The following is a 25,723-nucleotide window of genomic DNA, read 5'->3' on the forward strand; positions in this document are numbered from 1 at the left end:
AAAAAAAGGTCACCACCTGGATTTAACTAATCAAATAGGTAAGAGCCTCCCACTGGACAATTACTGCATGGATGATTAGGATTATGTTTCAGCTGTGGCTAATGTACAAGCCTTTGGGGGCAGTGTTATAAACTTTATTTGTCCAAAGAATGAGGTCAGCTGACTACCAATGTCAGGATTCATCGGGCTCAAACTCTGAAAGAGTGGTTCAGGGAGCAGGACACATCATTTCCACACATGGTTTGGCCACCACAGAGTCCAGACCTTAACCCCAATGAGAATCTTTGGGATGTGCTTGAGAAGACTTTGCATCGAGGTCCGACTCTCCCATCATCAATAGAAGATTTTGGTGAAAAATTAATGCAACTCTAGGCCGGAGTAAATGTTGTGACATTGCAGAAACTTATCGAAACGATGTCACAGTGAATGCTAAAGGTGGTCCAATGAAAGTATTACAGTGTGCAACTTGTTTTTGGACGGGCAGTGTAGTTTGTTGGCTGATTCTTTCTTACGGCTTCAAATATTGTTGTTCTTAAACCTACAGACATGTTTCTAAAACTCAGCTGACATTTGAGGGTTTTAGCACATTCTGTTCCAAAGGATGGTGTTCCAATCAAAACTGGAATATGTGGAGTTGTATACAAAGAAAGTATGATAAAAGGATTATCAGTATCTGACTGGTTTTCACTTAGAGCTCTTGTCTCTTTAAGCTTCTTTCACTCTAGAAAAAATTTAATTTTTGATCAAACTAGGTCTAAAATGTATAAAGGCTGTCTTTATCCATACAGTTTATCTATGACTGCAACGGATCAAAACTTCCTGACAACTGTTTTAGATACAGTACATAAAGAAATACATAGTTTTATTTTATTTTTATTATCATGCCAACCACTTGTATTATTATAAACTTCAACAATGGAAGTAATTGTATACCCACAAATAGCCAATCATAACACTGATCAGTCAGGAGATCTGGTAGAAGATAATTGAAACAATCTGAAAATCTAGTCTAGAAAACAGTTAATTAAACTAGTCTCCTTCCTTTACATCAAAATGTTATACTGTCACCTACAGGTGAAGAGCTTTCATTACAGAGACTCCTCTTATCCGTTGAAGCCGCTCCTCTCTGCTGAAGCTCTGCTTCAGGTGGATCCCACTGGATGTTTAGCTATAAACCAAAGTATTTGACTAATTCAGCCTGATGATGGAACCAGGAAAGAAACAAAGGATCATCAAAGTCACAGGATTGACCCCCCCCCAACATTGCCACGGACAGTCACAGTCGTTTTCTCCCAGCACAGTGGTGGATCAACAGGTGTTTCCAGCCCTGCCACTAACACCAAGCTAAGCATGGTTAAAACATGAACATTTAATTTGCCTTTATAGCTCTGATACACCTACAAGTTATTGAGTTTGTATATACACGTTTCATGAATCATTATTATCTAAGTTTCAGTACAGTGACAATGGAAATAATTATATCCTTCATTATAATTAATTCCTGATCTGAGGCTGTCCAGGGCCTCGGTACGTGGCAGCCTGGGGCCTGGAAAGGGGCCTTCAAATAGGAAGTGCCTCAGGCTCTCTAAGGACCAGAATCCAGCCCTGACTGAAGTCTTTAGTTACAAATGCATTTTATTGTGTAACACACGCAGCAACCATGAGTTGTGGCTACGCAGACATGAATCTGATCTTTACGGTGTTTCTTCACATTCTTCATGATTTTATGAGAGATGCTGCTAAGAGAAAAAAAATCATTAAAGATCACTGATAGCCAGATGTACATTATAAAATACAATAAAGGCTCTTCCTCCCATTCACACAGGCTGCAGTCACATTAAACTACAGCAGTGACAACAACCCTCAACAGCTGTTTATCTTAATTAGTTTTCCACAAACTAAATCTTCATATCATTTAATGGGTTTACAGCCTAACAGCACTAATAACTAAATTTACTGAGCCGTCTGTAGCCAGGCACATTGTTTGAAGACAGATCCAGACTGATTTAGTCCTGTCTCTGCTCTTAGTGAGCTTTGATTGGGGAAAACGTGACAGGATGCAGGCTCTGAGCTGTCCTCAGCTGGCTCCAGTCCCAAAAAGATTTCAGAGCCGTACAGGATTATATAATGTCACTATACGACCAGGTGTGGCTCTCACAGGTATGACCACAGTCCAACTCGGTCAGAGGGCAAAAAAAAGTTCACTGTCATCAGTTTTAGTCCAGAGCTTATATTTATCAAATATCTGAGAATTACACATAATTCATCTGTCTGTGGAAGAGGTACGTCATAAAATAACACAATAAGGCGAGTTAAAGGGTGATTTTACTATTTTCCAACTTCCTATTGCTCCAATTTGGGAAGCAGATGTATATGCGTGCTATTACACCTCTCTGCCTTTAGAGTTTTACAGCTTGGTTGTTATCTCATTGCTCTTATAACACGGGTTCATCCTCTGATGTAATCATCTGAACTGAAAGACTCCACCCTTCATGATGTCATCTGGAGGAGTTCATCTAGAAGCAACTGTTTTAATAGAGTTTAATAGCATTTATTAGTTTACTCCCAAAACTTGAACCATTGCATGCAAGTTAAAAATCTGCCAAATCCCCACTGAAGAGTGTAAAGAAGATGCTAAGATGCTGCTCATGTTATTTATACTCCTTTCAGCATGTGTAAGACTAGTAAACATCTGTCATGGTTTATTTAATATTAATTAGGAGAAATTTCCCACTAATGTTGGTAAAATGAACACATCAAAATGAAGACTTTGTTCATATTTTTCCGTAAATTTTATTTTAATGATCCACCAACCATTCTGTCCAAAACCAACATAGCTACCACATTATGTTTTCACATACAATATAGTGGTGTGTGTACACTGGCAGCAAGCAGCCCCATCAAAAACATGTTACAGAGTACAGTAAAAGAAGTTAAAACACTTTCAGGCCTGTGAAACCAGGTAAATAACAAAAGTTTCCCTCTCTCCAGATGGTGCCATTAACAGTTTTCTATATGATTCAGCAGCTCCACAAGCATGATTCTTTTAGAACCTCGTAAGGAATCAGATGGCAGGTATTGGGGTAGAAACGGTCTTTCAAAAAAGCTGTTTCAGTAACGTAACAGATCAGATTCTGTCAGAAGTCTTAAAAAGCAACAAGGGCTTTTATCCAGATGTTTTAGAGGGAAAAAAGTGCAGTCTGCAGAATCTAAAGAGTTTTTATGGCAAGTAAAGACCAATATGTAAAGACTGACGAGAAAAAAATCTGTCACTGCTTAAGTCAGCACCAAGTACACACCAAGAATCCCACAATTTTCCATCCTATATTCACTCTGATGCAACTGATAATAGAGAACTGTTCATTATAGTTTTAAAAATGAAGTTGATGGCTCTGCTGGCAGAATGTACCAGATGTGTTGACTCATGTTAGTTCTGTCCTTGTCATACAGACTCAAAACGAAAATGAAAAATGAACTAAAGTCTTATGTTTGGCCATTCAAACAATTAACGTAGATGCAACGCTGTACAAATGACAAAACATAAAACCATGTATTTAGCATGTGCAAGCTGAAAAATGAACAAAATAATGGCATTAAATATTCTCATTATTTTACGACTTGCTCATGAAGTTGCAGATTTAAGGTATGCAATGAGGTCCTGGCGCTCTCCCTTCTTTTTGATGCCAGCAAAGATCATTTTGGTTCCAGGAATGTACTTCTTGGGGTTCTCCAGGTACTCCATCAGGGTGTCCTCATTCCACACGATACCTAGGGAACCACAGACAATCAGTGAGGAAAGCATGATACACTGTTTAATCAGGGCAACAAGAGATCTGATATCAGTGGCTAAAGTTCCACCAACAGGCAAATCTTTAAATACACACTGATAATGGTGCTTTTGCTCTAATGACCACTGAAAACTAATCAACAAGTTTGTATTTTCTACAATGCAGGTTTCAAAAAGCATTAGCTGTTTGTTCCAGTAGACTGAAATTGGTAGTAATTCAATTGAGCTACATCTAATACTAAGTAATTAAATATAAACTTCATCAAGATTAAGGCCGCAACTAACAAGTCATTCAAGGTATTGTTTTTGATTCATTTGTTATGTGCAAAATACAAAATAATGAAAACGGTGGTATAATTTCACAATGACTACACAGTCTCTTCATTTATAATTTTGTCTGACCAAATCACTAAATTATATATGTGTGCTCTCACTCACAATCACTGCTAAGGTTAGGTACATTACCATCATTCTGAACCACTGAACTGACCTTTAGTCTTGTTGTCACAATCACTGCTAAGGTTAGGTACATTACCATCATTCTGAACCACTGAACTGACCTTTAGTCTTGTTGTCACAATCACTGCTAAGGTTAGGTACATTACCATCATTCTGAACCACTGAACTGACCTTTAGTCTTGTTGTCACAATCACTGCTAAGGTTAGGTACATTACCATCATTCTGAAGCACTGAACTGACCTTTAGTCTTGTTGGCGTCTGTGTAAGAGAAGCCCTCTGCCTGGCCAGTCTTGCGTCCGAAAAGACCAAACAGGTTGGGTCCCACCTTGTGCTTGCCTCCCTTGTCTACTGTGTGGCACTGAGCACACTTCTGGACGAAAACCTTCTTTCCTTTTTCAACGTCTCCCATGATGAGCTGGAGAAACACAATGGTAATGAACAGGAAGAAGACACAAAGTCATAAAAAATAAAATAAAAATAAATCATTACATATCGACATACATCTGTATTTAGTCCCATAAATGTAACTGTCCCTCCTCCATTCATAGACTTGTATATGGCAGGAAGCTGTGCTCAAGTCTGATCGGCGCCATCTTGTGAAGGTCAATTAACATGACACTTTTACTGCACCTGCAGCTGCAGCTCTTACATTCTATAACAAGTCATAACTTTAACCTGGCATCTCGTAGAGGTCGTGTCAAGGAAACCCGACATGACAGCAGCACAGTAAAACAGCGCAGAGGCACATTTAACACATGTTAGCCTAGCCTAGCTTCCATAAACTCAAGTTATATCACTTACAGCCTGAGCTCTGGTTACTGCACAGGAAAAGCTGCCAACTGTTAAGTCGATAGAGCTAACAGCAGAGTGAATAGCTTAAATGTGTTAGATAAAGGTCAATACCCGAGTATACACGAGCCAACATTAATGTACTTAAGAAGATGAAGGTGTGTTAATGTAACGTAACACCGGTGTTATGCCAAAATGTGTCACTGTGCTTCTTTTGTCCTCACGTTACTGACGAGCCAATAGCTACGTGTGAATAGCTAGTATACTAAAATTAGATAGATCTCTTCTATATTTAACTGAAGCTTACTCTCGATACTAGTTAATGACAAGTTTCAAGGTTTAAGATAAAGGATTAAAGTAACTGTGGGACCATTTACAGGGGGTACACAATTTGGCGCAACACCCCCAGTTTGGCTATTGCAACGTGAACTTAGTGAACAACCACAAGGCAAAACATAACTATTTAAACTAATGTGACACTTGGACAACAATAATACATAAGATCTACAATAACAGCCATTTATTTGAGGGCTAACGTTATCTACCTAACAACCATACACCGTTACAAAAACAGAAACTTCACAGCAGATAGTTAGCTAAACTAGATCACGAGTTGTAGAACTTGTAAACTATTTCTCATTCCATATGGCGTACAATACTATAGAATAACGAAGTAAAAAGTACAGGTATTGATCGTATCTAGCTACATTCACTATGTTGTCCAACATGGCGGGCTACCGGTTAGCCAACTCAGCCTTCCCAAGAAGACTCAAGGACATCATGTACAGCCTCCAACACCACAAACCGAAACCGGCTCCGAAGCACAGACAGATGACACACTTCATGTACACCTACTCCATTTGACAGGGCAACACTCGTTGACTAGCTATTACAAGCCAAGCATGCTAGTCGAGTTAGCCGGGCTTATATCACCCATGCAGGGTGTCAAGGATGCCTCAATGTCGGCATCTGAATACCGCACTCAACGCTGTCAACTGTTTAGCTTACCGTAATTAATGAGATACTAGGGACGTCTGATATCATTAACTTACTAAGTAGAACACAGTAATTCCCCATAACAACTGAGAAATAATCTGGAATATCAGAGTAGGCTGATTAACGCAAAAGGAGCAATCGAGCTATTCACCAACATGTGTGCTAACGCTAGCTAGTTAGCTAGCTAGCTAACAATAAGACACAGTAGCCACGTATCGCTTCCTTTATCATTCCTTTAGTATGTTAGCATTTTTGAAGAATAAAAACGACTCCATTACTTGTACGCAATATACGTGGCCATTACCAAGTACAAAATCGTACCTTTTGATTTAAATACACGAGGGTAAAAGCACTCCGGTGCAGCTGCTGCCTTCTCTCCCAGCCGGTGAGCGGTGTCTGACGGTCGTAAAGAAGGTCACTTCACTTTTGAGGCACCGGCTTCTGACGTCATCACGCAATCACGTGCAGGGCGATCTCCTCCGGAACAGGACGTCCTCCCCTCAGTCCGGACGAGTCCACAATCAGAGTGGCCACCTTAGCCGAACCACTAGGTTAAAAGGAACTTTAAAAAATGTGCTAGTTTAGGTAATACAAAGCTCAGACACACACGGTTAAAATCTTCCTTTTAAGAATATTAAAAATAATGATGCCTATTTGTTATAGGAAAGGAGATAGGAGTCAGGGGAAGGGAGCATGTGGTATGTCTTGGTTGCAGCCCGTTTTGTAACTTCCATTGTGGATTAAAGGGCACCTTCTGAAGTAACTCTATAAGAAAATATTTTAATACATTAAATATATATTTCTTTACTGTTATCGTGGAAAAAGTGAATTATTCATTGTATTAACTATTTGTGTAGTAATTACTAATACATATAGACACAAAAAATATCCCAGATAAATCCAGGTGCCTCCATGCAATAGTGGAAATATACCTGTGTACTGTACACTGTTATAATGTTCTTGTACTACAATTTCATGTTTTTGTAGGTTACTTTATACTTTCCCTTTGGGTATTAATAAAATTTATCTCATCTTACTTATCCCTCACTCGCCTATTAGCTGTCAAGACATTTTGAAGCATAGTTCAAGCTTAAATCAATATGTGTTAATTCGTTTTTAGTCCTTTATGACTTATAAAAACAGTGTCAACAGAGGCCTAAGAAATGAAAAAACCTAATCCTCACTGTTCCCCGGGGCTTGTCAGTGATAGTAGGTGGATGGTGGCATTATCCAATCCAAGTGGTGGGGGTCAAGTGAGGGTTTCATCAGAGGTCAGATGGACTTTAGGATCCGTCTCTCAAAGGCCTGAATGATGTGTGATGACACCACCAATGGTTCTTAGTTGCTGGAGACTCTGGGTGCATCTTCCTTTGTTGGTATTGTACAGATGAAAACATAAGAACCGTGAACAGGAAGAAAGTGTGTCTGGATGTGGTGTATAGATGAATGAAATATAACTGATGATTTCTACTTTTTGCTGAAAGGTGATCATTCTCCTGTGTGTTTGTTTTTAGGTCACACTGGGTGGTGGAGTACTGGCTGCTATGATTCTTCAAATTCCGAGGAGCGCTTGAAGGCAGCGCCAACGGCTCCCCCACCATCAGGAAGGAAACATGGAGGAGTATCCCCCTAAACAGTCCACGGAGAACCTCGACGACCCTCCTAACAGCCGGCTTTTCGTGGTCACCAGTCGGTCCATAACCGAAGATGAGCTTCGGGATAGTTTCTCCGTGTTTGGGGACATTCAGGGAGTTTGGGTTGTCAAAGACAAACAGACGAAAGAGTCAAAAGGCATCTCCTACGTCAAGTTCGCCAGGTCTTCTCAGGCTTGTCTAGCCATGGAGGAAATGCACGGAAAAGTACTGGTGGAAGGGACCAAACCCATCAAGGTAGCTAACGGGTCAGCGAGCAGGATCATTTCAGTTTGTGGTTAATGCTGTGTAAGTCAAATCATGAGACAACAAACCGTAAACCGGCTAACGTCTAGTCAGTAGCTTAGCTAACATGCTAACGTTAGCAACACTGGAGAGCGACGTCTGTGCTAAAAGGGTCAGTTCACCCAAAATACTAAATCCTGCTCTAAACTCTCTCCTGGTGTTTGGCAGCAGATATTTAATGTATTACTTGTAATCCCGGATTCCTCTGCTGCCATCAAAACAGTTTAGGTAAAGGAATTTTTGGTGAAGCTCAAAAAGCTCAAATGTTTTTCAGAAATAATGTGTTAGTTATTCAGTAAAATCCACATGACTCCATCAAATTTTAAAATATCTCCCACTGAATGAATCGCAAGAGTTGTGTATTATCTAACTAGACTAACCAGAACTTTGTGGGAAGGAAATAGACTGAATCATTAAATGTTTTGAGCAACGCATACTAGTTCCTGTTCACTTTAGACACAATCATTTAGAAAACAAAATTATTTATCTGCAGGCGAAACCACTGGGATTTAGCATTAATTGACATTGACCTTATACATTATTAGATATATGTGATGCAAATAGATCTGGAATCACAAAGTTGTCACCTGCACTATTAATATTTCTTTGTCTGGTTGGTTGTGCAGGTGTTTATTGCCCAGTCACGGTCGTCAACTAGACACAGAGACGTTGAGGACGAGGAGCTGACCAGAATCTTTGTCATGATCCCAAAAACCTTCTCAGAGGAGGATCTCAAAAACACATTCAAAGTAGGTGAAACATGCTGATGCCCTGGAGACATTAATTACCTCTATTTATCTGTGTGTAATGCTTTTCTCTGTCTCTTTCTTTTTCAGGAATATGGTGAAATTGAATATTGCGTCATCATCAAGAATAAGTCCACAGGGGAGAGTAAAGGACTGGGCTACGTGAGATACTATAAACCATCACAAGCTGCCCTCGCCATCGAGAACTGTGACAAAAGTAAGATTCTGCTACTGCTTCATTATTTGTTATAGATGTAGCAGAAGCACAATTGTAAGATATATGTGCTAATGTATGTTTGTATCCAGTTAGCAGAATATTTAGTGTTTACAGCCAGGATTACTCCTCAGTGTTGTTAACTTTTTGTGAACATTTGACATTGTCAACATTTTTAGCCTACAGGGCCATCCTGGCTGAACCCCGTACTAAGTCTACTGCATCAGAGGATTACAGCGGAGGAACAACCAGAGGTGATTATGCAGGTGGTGGTGACTCCATGAACCAGTACGCCTTTCCTGTGGGTATGCAGTTGTTCCATATCCTAATTTAGTATTTATTTTCTGCTATTTTTGGGTTTAATTTTTTTTTTTTAAATAAACAGCAGTGTGTGTGTTGTCAGATGGCAGTGCAAGTGTATGTAGTTTGTTATGGGACTATTCCCAAAATCCAACCATTAGCTAGTATTAAAGGATTAAAAGGATCCTTGTGTTTTTTTTTTTAACTTTTAGATCCAGTTTATATCCTACCAGAACTAGTTTGTAAATGGGTCACTTTAGTATCACAATTTTTTTTATGATTGAGTCCTAATTTTCCTCCCAAGTGTTTGACATTATTTCGCTGATCTACAGGTGGCAGTAATGTACCAAGAAACACAACAATGCACCAGGAAACGCAGGGAGGAAGACTGCTAGCAAGTAAACTTAAATAAAAAACTGCAGATCTTGCATTTTTAATACAAGTGGCTTAGGAAATCATATAATGAATAACAAAAATGATTTACTGCCAAAATACAGTTTGAGGCAGCTGATGAGTTCAAGTGAGTTATTAGAGAGCTTGTTGGTACTATTGGTATTATTATCTCAGAAGACTAACACAAAAGTAAGAAGATTTTATTTTGTGCACCAAAAGCAATTAATCACAACTAGAACAAATGTCTCTGATATAATTGCATTTGGGGATCCTTTCGTGCATTCATCTTTGTCCTCTTACTGACTCTGGGCTCCCTATTCCCTCCATAGCTGACCCTGGGAACTACCAGGTCATGGACTTCCGCTCCGGGGACTTTACACGGTGCCTAATGATGTCAACACGGGCTGCACTGACCCAGGAGCAGATTTTTGCACTGTTTGACATTATTCCTGGTATGGAGTACTGTGAGCTGCAGAGAGATGCTTATGGAATAAGCAAAGGTTAGTGATTATAAAACAATGTATGGTCTTAATTCTCCTTATAACTGAATAACTTCAGTTAATTTGGCTTACTGTACTTTATTATTGTATTGTTATTCATGGAGTCTGTTCATGTTGATGTGTTCTAACTTATAATTTTCCACTCTAAACGTACTAATTCCAGTGAGATATTAATTCTGTTGACTGTTGTGTGTACTGTGTATATTATGTGCCCTCAGGTCATGCACTGATTCGCTACAGTAACCTGGGATCAGCAGTTTACGCCAAGGAGAAGCTGAATGGCTTTGAATATCCACCTGGCAACAGACTTTCAGTAAATTTTGTTGATGACGGAGAGGACCGCAGCAGGTACACACTTGACATTAAATACATTTACTGTGTCTCTATAGAAGGGTCAGAAGTTAATGGAGGCACGTAGTAAGAATGACCTTTAAAGTTAATATATCCATTAATTAAAAAAAGGGACTAAAATGTCGCTGATAATTAAGAGTAACCTTATTGGCCCCTGTGGGCCACAGTGACCGGACGGTTATTTCCCAAAGTGCTCTGAAGATGACAAAGAAAAGGAGCAAGCTGTTTTTATGTAATAAACAACTGAGTACATAGTGTGAAGCAGCAATAGAAAAGCAAAAGCATGTAGCATGTCCACTAAAAAAACAGCTCTGTAAGAAGTCAGGATTATTTCACTGACTATATGCTTCTGTAAGGTCTTTGTGTAGCAAATCGAGTTCTGCAATATAGCATGAATTTAAAGTAAGTGGCCCAAAATATACACAAAGTACGGACACCAAGTATTTTCTATTAATATGTACCAACAGTTATAGTAACAGTAATCATTGTCTGATATTTTATAATATCAACAGCATTACTATACCACGCAGAAGATATATTTAATAGTAGAATTGATCTCTGTAAGGGAATGTCTCTGTGTCTTTATACAGCAGCACTATCACTGCAGAACAGCTTGAAACAAACCAGTTTTTGTTTTTGTGTGTAGTCCTGTAGGTCGCATGGCCATGCAGTTTGTTGCAGCTCAGATGATGAATGTAGTGTGGAACGGACCATCCTCGAGCCAAGTGATGAAACCCCCTGTGAGTATGCTAATCAGTGCCTGATTTGTGATGTTTTATCACCTTGCTCTTTATCCTGAGCCATGCTGTCTCTTCTGTGACAGCAGATGTTTGTGCTTGGACAAGATAAAATTGAAGAAGATTCTGCTGACTGCTCTTGCATTTTACACAGTTGTTGAAAGATTACAGAGACAGATGTTTGCTAATCTACTTAAAGACTAACTAACTGACAAATCTGTTGGATTCCAGCAGAATATAAATCTGAGTCATGTAATGTTTTTCTGCAAAACAGCCGCAATAGACATTTAATTATTGTAAACCAAACTTGTAAACTTCAGAGAAAAAATGTGACCTGTAATATTTCAAGTTTAATTGCTGTTCTGGGTAATTATTCCTCCAGCTCTCTACTGGCACCTGTGACATTTTATAAATTGAATAATGAATGAAAGAAAAGTTGTTAATTACTCTTATTGGTCCAGATTTTACACACAGCCTGGGGAGTGATGTCCAGATGGACAGTACAGTATTTAACCAGTTGGTCTGTTTGTGTTCTCCAGGGCTTCTCGACCATCTCACCAATGCCCCGAATTCAAACAGACGTCAACCTGCCCCCTCTGAAGAAGCTTGCACCGCCTGACAGCAAGACGAAAGAGCGCTTGTTTGTTGTGTTCAGCCCCTCCCCACTGCCCCTGGATGTTCTGGAGGATGTTTTCTGGTAAATGTTCCATGTGTTTGCTCACAATTTAACTATGTGCAGATGAGTTACATTTACGTGCTGCATGTTTATGTCACTAAATGGCCAATTGGTGGTCCATTAACCAGAAGGTCAGAGGTTTAATCGATGACTCTTAAGCTCAGTGTCTGAAGATTGCTCTGGATGAGAACATTGTTCTAAGTGCTCTAAGATGACTGTGTAATGTTTAGTTAATACGATGCTGCAGACAATCAGCATTAATAAATGTTCCTGTTTTACAAGTAAATGTTCTTTTCCTTTCTCTCTGTCTCTCTCTGCATCTCTTTCTAGTCGCTATGGTTCACTCATTGAGGTCCATCTGGTTCCTGGGAGGAAGGTTGGATACATGAAGTATGCAGACAAACAGGTAAGACTGAACCGATAGCCTAGAATAGTGAAAACCATACCACATGTAGAAAAATACTTTAATGTAAGGATAGCAACAGGGATAGAGTGGATACAGTTCCAGTTACTCTGGATGTAGACAGAGACACATGCTGACAAACAAAACAACATACCCCTAAATAACCCCCTCTTTTTCCCTGAGTCTGTGGTGGAAAGAAAATGTCTGTGTTTAAAGAGGTTGTGGTTGAAAAACATTTAGCTCCTCAGTGGCGTGGGGCTGGCGGCATGTTGTTGAGGCAGTGACAAACGAGACTTATCTGTACGACTGACCCAGGAAGATTAATGAGACGGTAGACTGGTGGTCAGTGAGATCATGAGACAGCAGGTACGGCGCTGGCCAGGTTATACTCGATGGAATGGGTGGGTCCAAGTTTAGAAAGTGATCTAAAGAACATATGAAGACTCTGAAATAATAATATCAAAATAAATGGGCAGGAAGTCATATAAAGTATATAGAAGTGTGGAGATCAGATATTCAGATATCAGATGTTCAGATATAATGTTGAAATCTTGTCTGTCAACAATAAAAAGTCTTTCATATGTTGCATGAGTTTTTCCACTTCCACATCATCTCTCTCAGTGTGCAGATGATGCCATGGCAGCGCTTCACGGACGGTTCATCAATGGAGTAAAGTTGAAGGTGATGCTGGCTGATCCTCCCAGAGAGGAATCTCACAAACGCCCTCGTACCTACTAGGACCACGCCAGAGAAATTACCGGTAAGTGTCAAACTTTCTGCTGCAGGGAGTATAAATAACTGGACATTATGTACCAAAGTGTTTTGATGTTTGTATTGTTAATACTGTACACACATTCTGTTTAAGTCAACACACACACACTGCTCACATTCTTACCTAGTGAAGACAAATATTGAACAAAAGGGGTCTGTAGTTTTGAGTAAGACTGGCTGAACTGACATATGACGACACCTCACTGCAACTGAATGATCCTGGAAATGCAGTGAAGACAGCAATATTTAAAAAGATATATAAAATAATAAAAAAGTCTGATTCGATTCTAGTTTACAAAGGACCTAATAATCTATAAAATTCCTTTTGCAGCTGTATTTACTGCTCTGTTTTTTCTGTTGCAGTCACATACTCACTAAGAACATGGTGTCAGTTGTTCCTGTTTAGACAGGAGGCATGTGCTGTGGGGGGGTTCAGGTTTCTACAGGTTTCAATTCTAATGACAGACTTGACTCTACCAGATTTCTTCCTGTCATCTTCTGCTCTGCTTTAACATGCAGAGTCTTGTCCCTCAGTGACACTGTTTTTAAACTTCAGACAAACAGATGTTGACTAGCATAACTATTCTGCTTATTCTGCTTCTGATTCTGGACACACAGTCTAAAAGATATTTACCTCCTAGTGAACATCAGTAGAATGTGTGTGAGAGCTTCATTCGTCGTTGACACACTGTACTCTCCTCTGAAAGCACTACACCAAGTTTCTGATGACCGTGGAGTTGTTTCTCTTCCTGTGAATAACACTGCAGCTTCTTGTTCCCCAGGCGACTGTTGTCATGACACAATGACACCTGACCTGACAGACCGACCGACATCAAGACCTTCTCCCGACCTCTGACCCGACCTTTGACACCTGTCTGACCTTATTTCTGGTCAGTGACCTTGTTGTGACTCACTAATAACTTCATTCAAACATGGAGTTTAAATCATAAACAGTCTGTGAACAGCAGCAACATGTACAGCGTGTGCAGTCTGTGGTCAGTGTCATGCTTTTGTGTTTTTTTTTTGTAAGTACACAGCATCAGCTGTTAAACTACTTATCAGCTGGTCTAATCAGTGTACAGCTGTGAAAACACCAACAGGCAACTGAAGAATCATTTTTATTTAATTTAACTTTTAAAATCTCATGATTTACGTTTTAATTTAAGTGGTTGGAAACATGTTCTTTGAAAACTGGGCACAGGGCTGCAGTCTGTTGATAAGCTTAAAGAAACAGGATTTATGAAGGTGGATCTCCAGTTTTGTAGTTCAGATCTGGTCCTTCCTTTTTTCTCCTATGCTTCGTCCTGTAATTTCAATGTGCAGCTCAGTTTAAAGGTGTTTACTAGACTGTGAACCTTTTTTTCCTTGTCGCAGTAAAAATAAAAACCTCAGTTCAACACACCAGTCTGTCTCGTTTCTTCTTGTCTTTATCTGCCTGATGAAAATCTGGACAGGTAATTGCTGCCAACAGTTAGGATTTAATAACCTTTTCATGATGCGAAATGTCAAAGATCATGGTTAAGAAGCCTTGATGTTAAAAGCACAAGGTGCACTGTCTGCTTCCTGACAGCTCAAAATTCATTTAAGAGGCCGTTTTTCTGATTTACTTTGATCTCGTCTGATTTCTTTTCATGTATAGAAGAAGGGAAACGTAACTTGTGAAGATGTTAAGTTAATCAGACATGTCTAACTCTGAAATTATGTTTTTAAATAGGATTTTTTAAAGATATATAATTCAGGTTAAAACCCTTCAGCTCTGTGGTGATTAAATATGAATAAAGATGAACCTGGTAGGTTTGAGTTGTGAAGATGTTATAAAGTATGAGCCGCCTTAATGATTTCTATGTTTATTTGCTGATTAGGTTTTGGATGGCCAAAGGTCAAGTTCACACCGACTTCACGTTCATCGACTTCTCACAGCTCAATATTGTGAAAGCGATGTTTGAAGAATGCTTTGAAGGAACTTCTTTTCTTTAAAGAGCTCCAGGCAGCATGTACAGAACAAGCACCTTTAGAACTCGCTCATCTAAACACCACCAACAAACCTCTGTACACTAGGCAGCTTTGTGTCTGAGATATAAAATGAGGTCTATGTGAATGTAACGGTGTGAGGAAAGATGTCCAACTTCTCATCCAAGAAGAGACACACTGGATGTACAGTAATGGTTTATTTCTTCAGGAGGCAACTCATGACATCATTTACAATACTGGGCTGGCAATGGGCTTGTTTGCACCCCCTGCTGGCACTTATCTTTCATTACAGCACTAAACTGATCTCAGAAATAAAGTTGACATTTTAGAAGCCAGGTCTGCACCTAGTTCCTTTTACAAAATAAGACTTCAACAGAGTTTTAACTTCAGCTATAAGAAAAAATATTTTTTTACTGAAGATTAGAGCACAAGTGCTCACATCGTCAAACTACAGCTTTTATTTTGGTATGAGAACAGGTGAAGCACAATCACTCCTGGTAAATTCCCACTTTGATTCACTTCAGGTTACAGCAGCTCTTTTAAACATCCATCAGTAATGTTACAAATCATTTTTTAGAGCCGTTTTCCACAGTACAGTCTCCCAGGTATAGTGCTTTCAGTTGTAAGCCCTTGTAATGACTCCCTTTACAAATCACCATTTCCATATTTAATTGTCTTTAGACAGAGAAGCCCTCAAAAGTCTAATTTATCAAAAGTAATTAAGTAAGCCAGCGAGTTTGTCGGGCAACAAATGGTGCACAACAGCAGCCAAATTCTTAATGGAAATTCTGACAAGCAACATTCATGTGGAGTTGGCCCTGATAAACCCTAAATGGCCCAGCTGTGGTGAAGTGTGAGGGGGCGATGCAGAAACAGAGGGGGCAGAGACAGGCAGTGATGTCACGATATAATCAGGCTTTATTTACTGGAGTCTCTGAAATTAAAATCATTCAAACATCTGGTCTCTTGGTTGTTCAGCTCCATGCATCCATCAGTCCACCTCTTTGTCACTTAGTCCGTCCTAACGTCCACCTCGTGCTCCCTCCTCCTCCTCACACACCCCCTCTCAGTCCTCCAGTGCCAGTGTGTTGAGTTCTTCATCGAGCTCCTCGAGATCTTCCCCTGTAAATAGGTTTTCATCCACTGGTACCTCTTCTTCTTCCTCCTCCTCCTCTTCCTCCTCCTCCCCTCCTCCGTCCTCACCTCCACCCTCCGCACCTGAGAGTCCATTGGCCTCCACACCGCCGCAGGCTCCGTTTACCTGCTCCTCTGTAGATGGAAAAACGTGTTTATGTTATTGATGCATCACAGGTGCACGGTTTCATCTTAGGCCTCATTCTGATGGGATTAACTTCTGAAATGCCTGTGCTGGTCTGTGATTTTAATTTCTCATCTGCATCAGTAATAATTACAGCTGAAACTAGAGACTATTAAGTCCCATGTGGAATGATCCATTCGACCAGGGACCACAGGCATATTTCATCTGCCCCTCCCATGTCATGTTAAACCAGTCTGAATGGAGTTTTAAGTTGTGGTTTGAATTTATTTGGTGGTTTCAGATAGTTTGGAGCAGAAATCCTTTTTCTTACCATTTTCTGTTTCTGTTGGTTGAGACTTATTTCGAGAGGTGAAACGGTCCATAGATGCTACAGTGATGCCTGTGTTGTCAACCTCTTGTGGAACGAAACGGGTTAAGTCTATGTCCTGGACCTCTGTAGTATCAAACTGAAATAAAAATGACAAACAGCAAGTTTAGGAGCATGATACAACAACAACAACAACAACAAAACAAACAGAAAATGTCTTTGACTTTATCGACGTAAAAGAATCAGTCTGTTTGTTGTGGGCACTAAAATAAAAGATAAGATCCTTCATGTTAAAGAACAGCCCACTCACTTTAGGAAAGATTGTTTTGCATTCATTTCTCAATAAATTGGTCAATATTCCAAAATAAAACCCAACTAAGTTGGTAAAAAATGTTTTTAATAACATTTTGCAACTAGAAAAAAAAGTAAAGCCCAACTTTAATTAAGAATGAACAAAAGGAATGAATGCTAAATGTTTTCTTGTTGCAGGCAACTTGTTATTTATTAATCGACCGTCTTTAAATCCAAAAAGCAGCAAACAAATATTCAACAGGTGCAAGTAATTAACAGGCAAATGATTTGCTGTGTAAAAAGGCAGACAACTCTGATCCAACAGGAATTAGATCATTTAAACATGAAAACTGCACCTGTCTATCACCTGTGATCAAGTCGATGAGCTTCTGTCTGCCTCTGGCCTCGGTTTCTGTTTGAATTAGTGCTTAATTCATGTGCTCAATGTGTAAAATTGGCTCCGTTTGTGATGAACCTCTCAGCACTCGTACTGGAGATCGGTGCAGTCAGAGTTACATTATCTGTTCTGGCAGCTTGAGAACTAAATGACCATAAAAAGTGTCTCCTATGTTAATTCTGGTGAAAAGGTCGACTTCTGTCCTCCACTGAAAGAGCGGATGTTTCTTTGAGTGGTCAAGGTTGTTCAGAGGATGGAGGGATTAATTAAAACAGAACAAGCTTATATTTAAATACTTTTCAGAATATTAAAAGCACCAGCAGATAACTGGGCAGCACTGGAGTTTTATTTATATAGTGTAACAACAATGCAAACATGTAGAAATGTATTGGACACCAATTAAATGATGAGCGCTGTTATTGTGCTGGGACTGTGAAGCATAAATCAATATGAAGTCATACGAAGACAAACTAAATACCCGCCGACTGTGGGAGGTTATCATCTGCTCAGGAGGCAGCGAGCACAGTCCTTTAAACCGTCTCCAACTAAATCAATAAACGCGTTAATACTGATTTCAAAGTTACCTGTTCCTCGTCACTTTCGTCGTCTTGGTTGGCGTATTGTGTGTCTTCGGCTTCATCATCGTCGTCATCAACCAGCTCTGGGCGGAACTCGAACACCTCGCGACCGCTCACCTGTAGATGTGTGATTTAATTAAATCCCGTGTTACTGTGGGAAAGTCAAAATCTATGAAGGGAGGCCCAGTTTTTTGACTGACAGACGTACCACTAGTGATTTTCCAGCCTTAAAGTCAGCCTTCTTCTTCTCCATCTCCTCCCTCGCTTTATCCACCTGTTAATCAGCAAAAGTGAAGCCACATAAAATGAATTAAACTTGAGGATTTAAATGTGAAGTAAAAACTTGTATGACTGTTGAGCTGTGCCCTGAAACTGGTGTTGATAAAATGTCTTCTAACCTTCTCCTGCCTTTTCCTCTTCTTCCAAGCCAGGAAAGTCTCGAGGGTGATCCGAGTCACGTTTGGACCCAGAGCTGCACGCTGGAGACAGGAAGAGATGTCAGGACACGACGACATTAAACTGCTTCCAGGGTAAAAATCTGTCTCATGGAGGATTCTGGGAGTTAGACTGGAGCCTTCTGAAGATAACTTTGTTTATATGTCGGACTATGATGTTTTATTCCCAGTCTGTGCTGACAGACCTCGTTTCATTGCCATGTTTTATTATATTTTAATGCAAATGTTTCAAAGCACTTTGTAACATGTTTTTAAAGGTGCAACAGGAATAAAGTTTACTCACCCAATGATATTAACGTCAGCTTATTAGCTAGCCACCTAACAAACTAGCTTGTTAACACATCTGATTTAAAGATTTCTGCAAGAAGTGAAGCACTTGTAGTTTTCAGTAGTTGTATGTTTCTGCATACCGAGTATATTGCCCCTTCAGCACTTCTTCGAGCTCAGACCCAAAAACACCAAATTTAGAAGGTATCACCCGTACCTCGTTCTCTATGAGTTCTTCCAGCGAGATCTCGTCCTCTTTCTCCTCCTTCTTCTTGTCTTTCTTCAGTACAAAGCCAGGTGGCAGGGCGTGCCGATACATGCAGGTATCGCCCCCCGCCGGACAAACCCAGAACCAGCCGTATTTGTTATTCTCGATGGCCTCCAAGAAGTACTTACACACCTGCAGACGACACAGAGCAGCAGAGATTCTTCAAGGACCAACAGCTAATTGAATTATTACTGAATTCAGCTGAGCTTTTAATTCATGACTCCCAACAATAAAATTAATACATCACAGATTAGGAACTGATATAACAACCAAACCCAGAACATCCACTGTTACCCAGCTTTTATTTTCTCCTTAAATTTGGGTTTGATCCTCATTTTCGTCTCCATCCTTGCTACACTTTCTCAACTCGCTGTCTGTTCTGTGTAATAATCTACTTCTCTGCGTGTCCTGGACCGTTTCTTTCCATCAAAACTAACTTTAGTCACAAGTCATCATGAGAACAGACTTACAATTTGTGTTTTGGCTTTCTTCTTCTCAGCCTCTCCGTGCTTTTTGTTTACTACCTCCTCCAGCTTCTTCTCATCCCAGTTCTCCATAGTGTCTAAACAGATCACAACAGGCAGCACAGATCACAGAAGTGAGTTGTTCGTTGTTAATTGTTAATCAGCGGGTTGCTCCTCAACTAATCTGCAGGTTCTCCTATAGATTAATCAGTTGATTATTTGGTTTATAAAATTCTAGACAAAAGTAAAAAAATGTCAACACGATTTTCTAAGAATTAAGATTACGTTACCAGTCACCATCAATTTACCGTCAAAGAAGGAACAACAGCAGAAAAATTTGACATGTTTGCTTTAAAATTAGCTTGTTTCTGTCACAGCTTTAAATGTGTTATTAGTTTATTTTGGCTGTTTATGAAAAATTCTATATAGGTTTTAAAAGTAAGAAAAATGACAGCAGTCTCCAGGTCACCTACACTGCACACTAACCTTTCTCCAGGTCTTCATCTCTTTCATCCACATAGACGCTTTTCTTCTCACATTTCCTCTCCATGGACAAGTCATGGCTGAACTTGCACTTATCACCTTTGGTACACTGGCCCTGCTTGTAGAATGCACACAGCACTGACTTTGGGTCGACACCTGCAGCAACAAGACAACAGCCAATGGTTAATTATATTTTATGGAAGACTGGTCTAATTTACATCGGCAGCTTTACTGTACACAATGAAACACTAATATGACAGACTAGCAAAGATGCATGTGATGAATCTCCTGTGTGTTGCTTACCTTTGCTGACTTTTTGGGCTGCAACTACAGGTTTAAAAAGCTCATTGAGTTCGTCCAACTCCTTCTTCTTATCCGCCTTCTTAGTGGTCTTATCTGACTCTGCCTGGGCCATCTAAACACACACAGTTTTGATTGTACTCATCTGACTACACAGACAGACATCTCCTACACATAACTAGGAGACTAAAAGCTCTTGACAGGTTCATATGATCTAGTCAACAAGCTTGCAAAAGAAACAATGAGTCAGAGAGACAACAGTGTTTGATTTGTGAATAAAATACAGACTCATGTATATAGAAAGGTTAGTAGAAAAGCAGATGCTAACCTGTCGTGCACTCTGTTGTCCATATTTCACTTGCTGAGTAACGTTCTTGATGAACTTCTGTTGTTTGGCCCCTTTCTTGTTTTTCAAGCCAAATGTCTTATCCTAAAAAAACAACAACAACAACATGTTAATTTATTAACATTAATTATCTTGCAGTAACATCCCTTGAGTAACTTGTTCCAAATCAATAAAAATTCATTCCTGCAAACTTGTTTTCCATATTGTACAAGGATAAGAGGCAACACACCGGTAGCTGCTCGTAAATAAAAACCTCACATACAGTGTGATTCTGAGCAGTTCCAGATCAAGGCTAAGAGTCACATCAGACGCCTGCATGTGTCTTTAAACAACATCAAATTCTAATATATTAAAATCTCACCATGTGACTAGGCCAACCATGAAATAGAGCAGCATACACTGGCCCACAAAAACTGTTGTTCTGTTGTGTGTCTGATTGTAAAGTCTTACACTGCCAGACTAGTAACAGTATTGTTACATGAGTAGGGCATTAAAAGGATGATGAGGCTTTTTTCTTTATTAATAACACCAACAGAAAATAGCAAGAACCATTAGACCAACAACAAATCTGTATCTGGAACTGACCAAGTCAATAACGATCAAGTCATAAGATGTACCTGTTGAATATGTCTGGAATGAATGCTTTTAACTACCCGTTAACTCATGCTACTGGGCGCTGTAGTCTTCAACACACATTACTCAAACAGTAGTAACTAAGTCGTTAACTTGAGACTGATTTCGTTACCAACTTTCCCCTGAAACAAGAATCCTCAGTGAGGATTTCACGGTGTGGTGTTGTCACATAGAAAAACATATCACCCTGTATCAAATATTTGTTGTTTCTAGATTCTCACAGAGGAGCATTTGATAAATTTCTTTATTATAAAGTAAACTGAATGTTTAAAACTGCTGGTTTAGACAAAACGTATATTATAATGAGCATTTCTCAATAATTTGTTTGTGTAATTTCAAACTAAATTATTAACTGAACAAACAATATCTGATAACTAATGAAGACATGTAAATCTTAGTTGCAGCCTCCTGGTTGATTTTGGTCTTTTTAAACAGATCATGGATGGATCCTGAGCTAATCCACTAATACACTTGCTCAGTTTACCTGTAGTAAAACTAAACAGGTGAAGTGCAACCAGCGCTAACAAGCCGGTGGCTAAGGGCTGTGACCATATGTCATGGTTCACTGTACCATCACTTTATTGCTGATATAAGAACGATATCAGCATTAGGAGTCCTCTTAGATACAACAGTTAACACGTTAAGTTTACAAAACATTAACCTTTGACTCGTTTTCACCGTAAATGTCTCAAATCTGTTCCCACATCTGTTCAGATCAGACACAGGCCCGTTGTTCTGCGGTTCTACACGGGTTTATATATATCAAACAGCTAAGCTAGTCACATAAAACACCTTAAATCCGTTATGTTAGGTCTTCTGCCTTCGGTTTAAGACTTTAAGGACAAATCTGGACCATATTGGGGTTAACTGGGACCATCTGATGTGGCGGCACGGCCCTTGTAGCCTGGCCGCCTCGGTAAGCTAGCAATGTACATTTATCAAAATTAACACAATTATCAACCCGGCATCATTAAAGAATTCTTGTTACAGCGGCACCAGATTAACCAAAATGTGGACTAAACTTTTAGATAACGCTGACAACTGCTCAGATGTCAGTGTAACTTTAGTGTTCACTTGTTAGCTTCATGTAGCACTGAAGGTAAGCGGTATGTTAGCTCTAAGCTAACGCCAAGCAGCGACATGCTAACTCGTGTTGTTTTACCTCAATTATCTTTTCCTTTTTCTTCTCTTGGGTTTTTTTATTTCCCGCGGGCTGGGCGGGTTTCTTCGGAGGCATGTTGGCTTGAATTCAGCTGTGAACAGAACGCGTGCAGTTAGCTGTGTAATCTTTATTTTATAATGTGATATTTCGACTGGAGCCCGGTTGTTGCTAACACGGCACAGCAACGGCGCCCGTAGGCCACATGTGGGTTGTTGATGTCCTGTGACGCCATCACGCATGCAGAGAGGCATGATGGGTACTGGAGTCCACAAAGCATTCGGATATTTAGATAACTAAAACCTGCTAAAACTAAAACAAAACCATTACCTTCTGCTAATAATTCACTTTTCGCATTTAAAATACTATTTATATAATAAAATGTTTCATGTTTATTGGACTTTTAATGAGCACCCTTTCTCCTGCTTATGTCAGTCCCATTTAGTGGGATGATTTTTATTTAATTTTAATTTATTCTGCATGTATTTTCTATCTTACATTACCATTACTTAACCAAGTAAAAGTGTAATTTAAGTTAAAAGCTCTTGTTCAACACAGGCTGACTAAAAAAGCAGCTTAAAACCAGTGCAACACTTGGACCACAGAAGAAATTGGGCTTCAAGCTGCTGACTCTATAATAACAAAATAAGTGATGTACCAGAAAAGACTGTTAACTACCATTAAAGTGCCTTTGTATTTTTATTCATAACAACTTTTGCGTCACACAGCGTTGGACTAATTGGACTTGACTCAGACCTCACTAATTTAATTGCAGTTGTAGTAATTAACCGCCAGGTGTCATTGTTGCAGTACCTGCAGGTTGAGGTGAGCTGAAACATATGAAAAGCACTGATTAGTTGAGTTTAGTGGTCAAGTCTAACAATTTCAACACATATCAACACATATAGATGCCGGAATGACATCGAGCAACTAGTTGGATTCAAGCACCAGAATGAAAAAACGTATTGTCTCTGTTATCTGGTGATTACAGAGCCGCCTGCATGCAAAACCTCTGGAAAAGCAGTCTGCAAAATCATTAAGAAAATGTCACTTGCCTAACAGGTAACTCTTATATTTTGGTTCATGGCATCACTTAGTCACCAACCGTTTAAGAAAAACGAGTCAAAACAGAGATGCCAAGCAGGAGATGATTAGTTGAATGGTGAGTTAAGAGAATTCAATGTGATGTGAAGCCATGAGCGGCAAAAATGGATGTTTTAAGAAACCATGACAGATCAAAAAATCAAAAAATCTTGTTTAATAGTTTGGTTTTATACACTTCTGGTCCTCTAAGGCACCCCTGGTATTCCTTCTAATGCCTGGATGAAATTTAAGACCTGTATCTGGCAACTCTGGCTGTGTTGGCGTGTAGGTAGTCTCTGAGCTCTAAGTGCTTTGGGGGGAAATTAGGAGAAAGCAGAACAAGAAGAAGAAGAGCAACAACAGTGTTGTGGCCTTTTGTGTTTGAGTTCCCGCAAAGAAGAAAACCTCCATTTGTAACCAGAAGCTTGTCGTGTCTGCAGGGCAGAGAGCCGACCAGCAGGAGTTTCACCGCTTCAGCTGCTGATTCAACTTGATTTAATTAGACTTCACTTAATTTACTAATGTGATTTCATTTTGGCACGTTTGACACGTGCGGCCTTCGTCTGCATCCTGCTTCAGTTTCAGGATGAGTGTATGACTTATACAGCAAACTACAACACAGGCACAAGCCAAAATGGGTCACACGCCGGCTCCTTTTGGGCTCTCATTTGCTCTCGTTCGTTTTAATGAGCCTTGGTTTTTCGAGTGTAGGGGACAACATTTACTCAGTTTGGGTGCCCACATAATGACAGCACTAGTAGTGTGAGTTAATGAGTCCCAGAGTGAGACAATGAATTTGATCTAGTAACAGAGTCCTTGGCTGTAATCGTGATATGAAGCCATGTGCTAGTGTCCTCTCCGGTGCCTGCTCACATGCTCTGATGCGAATTTGTTTTATTTCATCTGATGTGGAGATATTTATTTAAAACATGTTTTTCATGCATGGCACTTGTCCACCATGCAGCTCAGTTCACTGGTCAGTGTGTGGTTGTGTGTTTATAATAATCTATATTGACACGAGTCCTGACTTGCATGGCTGAAGGATAGATTTTAAGACAACAGAGGTGGGTAATTTGCCTCGAGCAAACTTTCCCTCTGTGTTTCTCTCTTTCTCTTGCTACCACTCCCACTCTTTCTCTTCCTGTGTGGATCTCTTTGAGTGTGAGAACAGCTTAATAAATCACCATATCTGCTGCGAGATCATTTTTCCCCCATAAGCAGCTTCTGCATATTCATACAAACATCGACCTTTTACTGCAGATTTCATGCACGTGGCGTACGCAAACACGAGCGCACACATGCACGCGCTTAAACCCACTAACACCTGCAGATGGAGAGAAAACACCTCCTGCCTAATTAGGGGAGCACAACAGTCAATCTTCTTCCTTTGGCATCTGAGGAAACTTGACACCGCACAACCTATCCCAGTCCAGTACTTCTGAGGGGATAATAAAGCATCCCGGTGTTCAGTCTCGTTTGCCCTCCTCTTGCTTCCAAGGACAAACTACAGCACCTTGTCTGTGCTGCCGACTGCTGAGAGGGTCATCGGCCGTCAGCTGCTCCCCATCAAGGAGCTGCCCAGCACCAGGAGTGGAAAAAAAGGGCACAGAAGATTTCCTCCAACCGGGCCCACCCAGGCTACTACCTGCTGAAAAGGAAAAAGATGAATAAAACTTCACAGCAGATGGGAAAAGAGTGCAGAGCTGCATAAAGGTCCAGACCTCCCGTCACCTTACCTGCATTTCCTCGGCGCACTGCTGAGATCTCATCAGCGTCTGACGCTCCCTGCAATCCAGAAGTTATTTTGTGCCGAAGCTGTTGTAATTTCCTCTTTGTTTTTTCCTTTTTGGTGAATCCTACGTTCCTCTTCACCTTCCTTTTCTACATTTACTTTAGATCATTTCCTACTACCTCAAGAGAACGAGCGTGAACTTGTTTTATTAGGCTTTGAGTTTTATGTTGAGGTAATGAGCAATAGCAGGAGAAGTAGTGACACTGACAGCAAGAGAACACGTTTTTTTCCATCAGAGAAAAGGGAGAATCATATCCTTTTACTGATAACACAGCTTGTCTGCTGGATGCATTGTACTCTGGTCCCTTGAGGCTACTGTCAGTAGAGAGATTGTTGTGTATTTCTCCTCCCTTGCAGGATTTCTTTCTCCCCGTGTGACGGTTGAAAGTCTGTGCAAAATGAAGAATCTAGAAAGGAGAGCTCTGCTCGATAATCCTGAGGGACTGACACCAAAACAGGATGTTTAGCCTACTGTTGATGTTTTAGATGACTGAAAAAAAATTGGTGCCGCATTTGTAGTGCTTTCCCACTGCTTGAAGGTGCACTAGAAATATCTCCTAATATCCACACAACAACATAATGGACCAAGA

The 25,723-nt window shown here is 40.0% G+C and overlaps 3 protein-coding genes across 6 annotated transcripts; 1 reads left to right on the plus strand and 2 right to left on the minus strand.

Annotated features, from left to right (window-relative positions):
- Window positions 1-2,773: 2,773 nt before the first annotated feature.
- On the minus strand, window positions 2,774-6,480 carry LOC113158766 (cytochrome c). The gene is made up of 3 exons (XM_026354970.1): window positions 6,354-6,480; window positions 4,488-4,662; window positions 2,774-3,768 (listed from the first exon to the last, which is right to left on the minus strand). Exons 2-3 carry the CDS (start codon window positions 4,654-4,656, stop codon window positions 3,623-3,625), a joined length of 315 nt encoding a protein of 104 aa, XP_026210755.1. The 5' UTR covers window positions 4,657-4,662; window positions 6,354-6,480; the 3' UTR covers window positions 2,774-3,622.
- A 1,110-nt stretch (window positions 6,481-7,590) lies between these two features.
- rbm45 (RNA binding motif protein 45) lies at window positions 7,591-14,461 on the plus strand. 4 transcript variants are annotated; one of them, XM_026354966.1, is made up of 12 exons: window positions 7,591-7,921; window positions 8,596-8,718; window positions 8,806-8,932; window positions 9,109-9,234; window positions 9,562-9,627; window positions 9,952-10,122; window positions 10,341-10,470; window positions 11,120-11,213; window positions 11,750-11,907; window positions 12,217-12,292; window positions 12,911-13,049; window positions 13,843-14,461. In XM_026354966.1, exons 1-11 carry the CDS (start codon window positions 7,646-7,648, stop codon window positions 13,025-13,027), a joined length of 1,464 nt encoding a protein of 487 aa, XP_026210751.1. In that variant the 5' UTR covers window positions 7,591-7,645; the 3' UTR covers window positions 13,028-13,049; window positions 13,843-14,461. The 4 variants fall into 4 exon arrangements, with proteins under 4 accessions (XP_026210751.1, XP_026210752.1, XP_026210754.1 ...); XM_026354967.1 differs by having other exon boundaries at window positions 7,592-7,921; window positions 9,109-9,183; XM_026354969.1 differs by lacking the exon at window positions 9,562-9,627 and having other exon boundaries at window positions 7,592-7,921; window positions 9,109-9,183.
- Window positions 14,462-15,209: 748 nt separating this feature from the next.
- On the minus strand, window positions 15,210-22,464 carry zc3h15 (zinc finger CCCH-type containing 15). Its single transcript, XM_026356536.1, has 11 exons — window positions 22,262-22,464; window positions 20,449-20,550; window positions 20,124-20,235; window positions 19,824-19,976; window positions 19,344-19,435; window positions 18,823-19,005; window positions 18,282-18,362; window positions 18,092-18,157; window positions 17,890-18,000; window positions 16,621-16,756; window positions 15,210-16,300 (listed from the first exon to the last, which is right to left on the minus strand). Exons 1-11 carry the CDS (start codon window positions 22,334-22,336, stop codon window positions 16,098-16,100), a joined length of 1,314 nt encoding a protein of 437 aa, XP_026212321.1. The 5' UTR covers window positions 22,337-22,464; the 3' UTR covers window positions 15,210-16,097.
- Window positions 22,465-25,723: the final 3,259 nt, after the last annotated feature.

The sequence above is a fragment of the Anabas testudineus genome, chromosome 15 (genome assembly GCF_900324465.2).
Source record: "Anabas testudineus chromosome 15, fAnaTes1.2, whole genome shotgun sequence".
Taxonomy (NCBI): domain Eukaryota; kingdom Metazoa; phylum Chordata; class Actinopteri; order Anabantiformes; family Anabantidae; genus Anabas; species Anabas testudineus.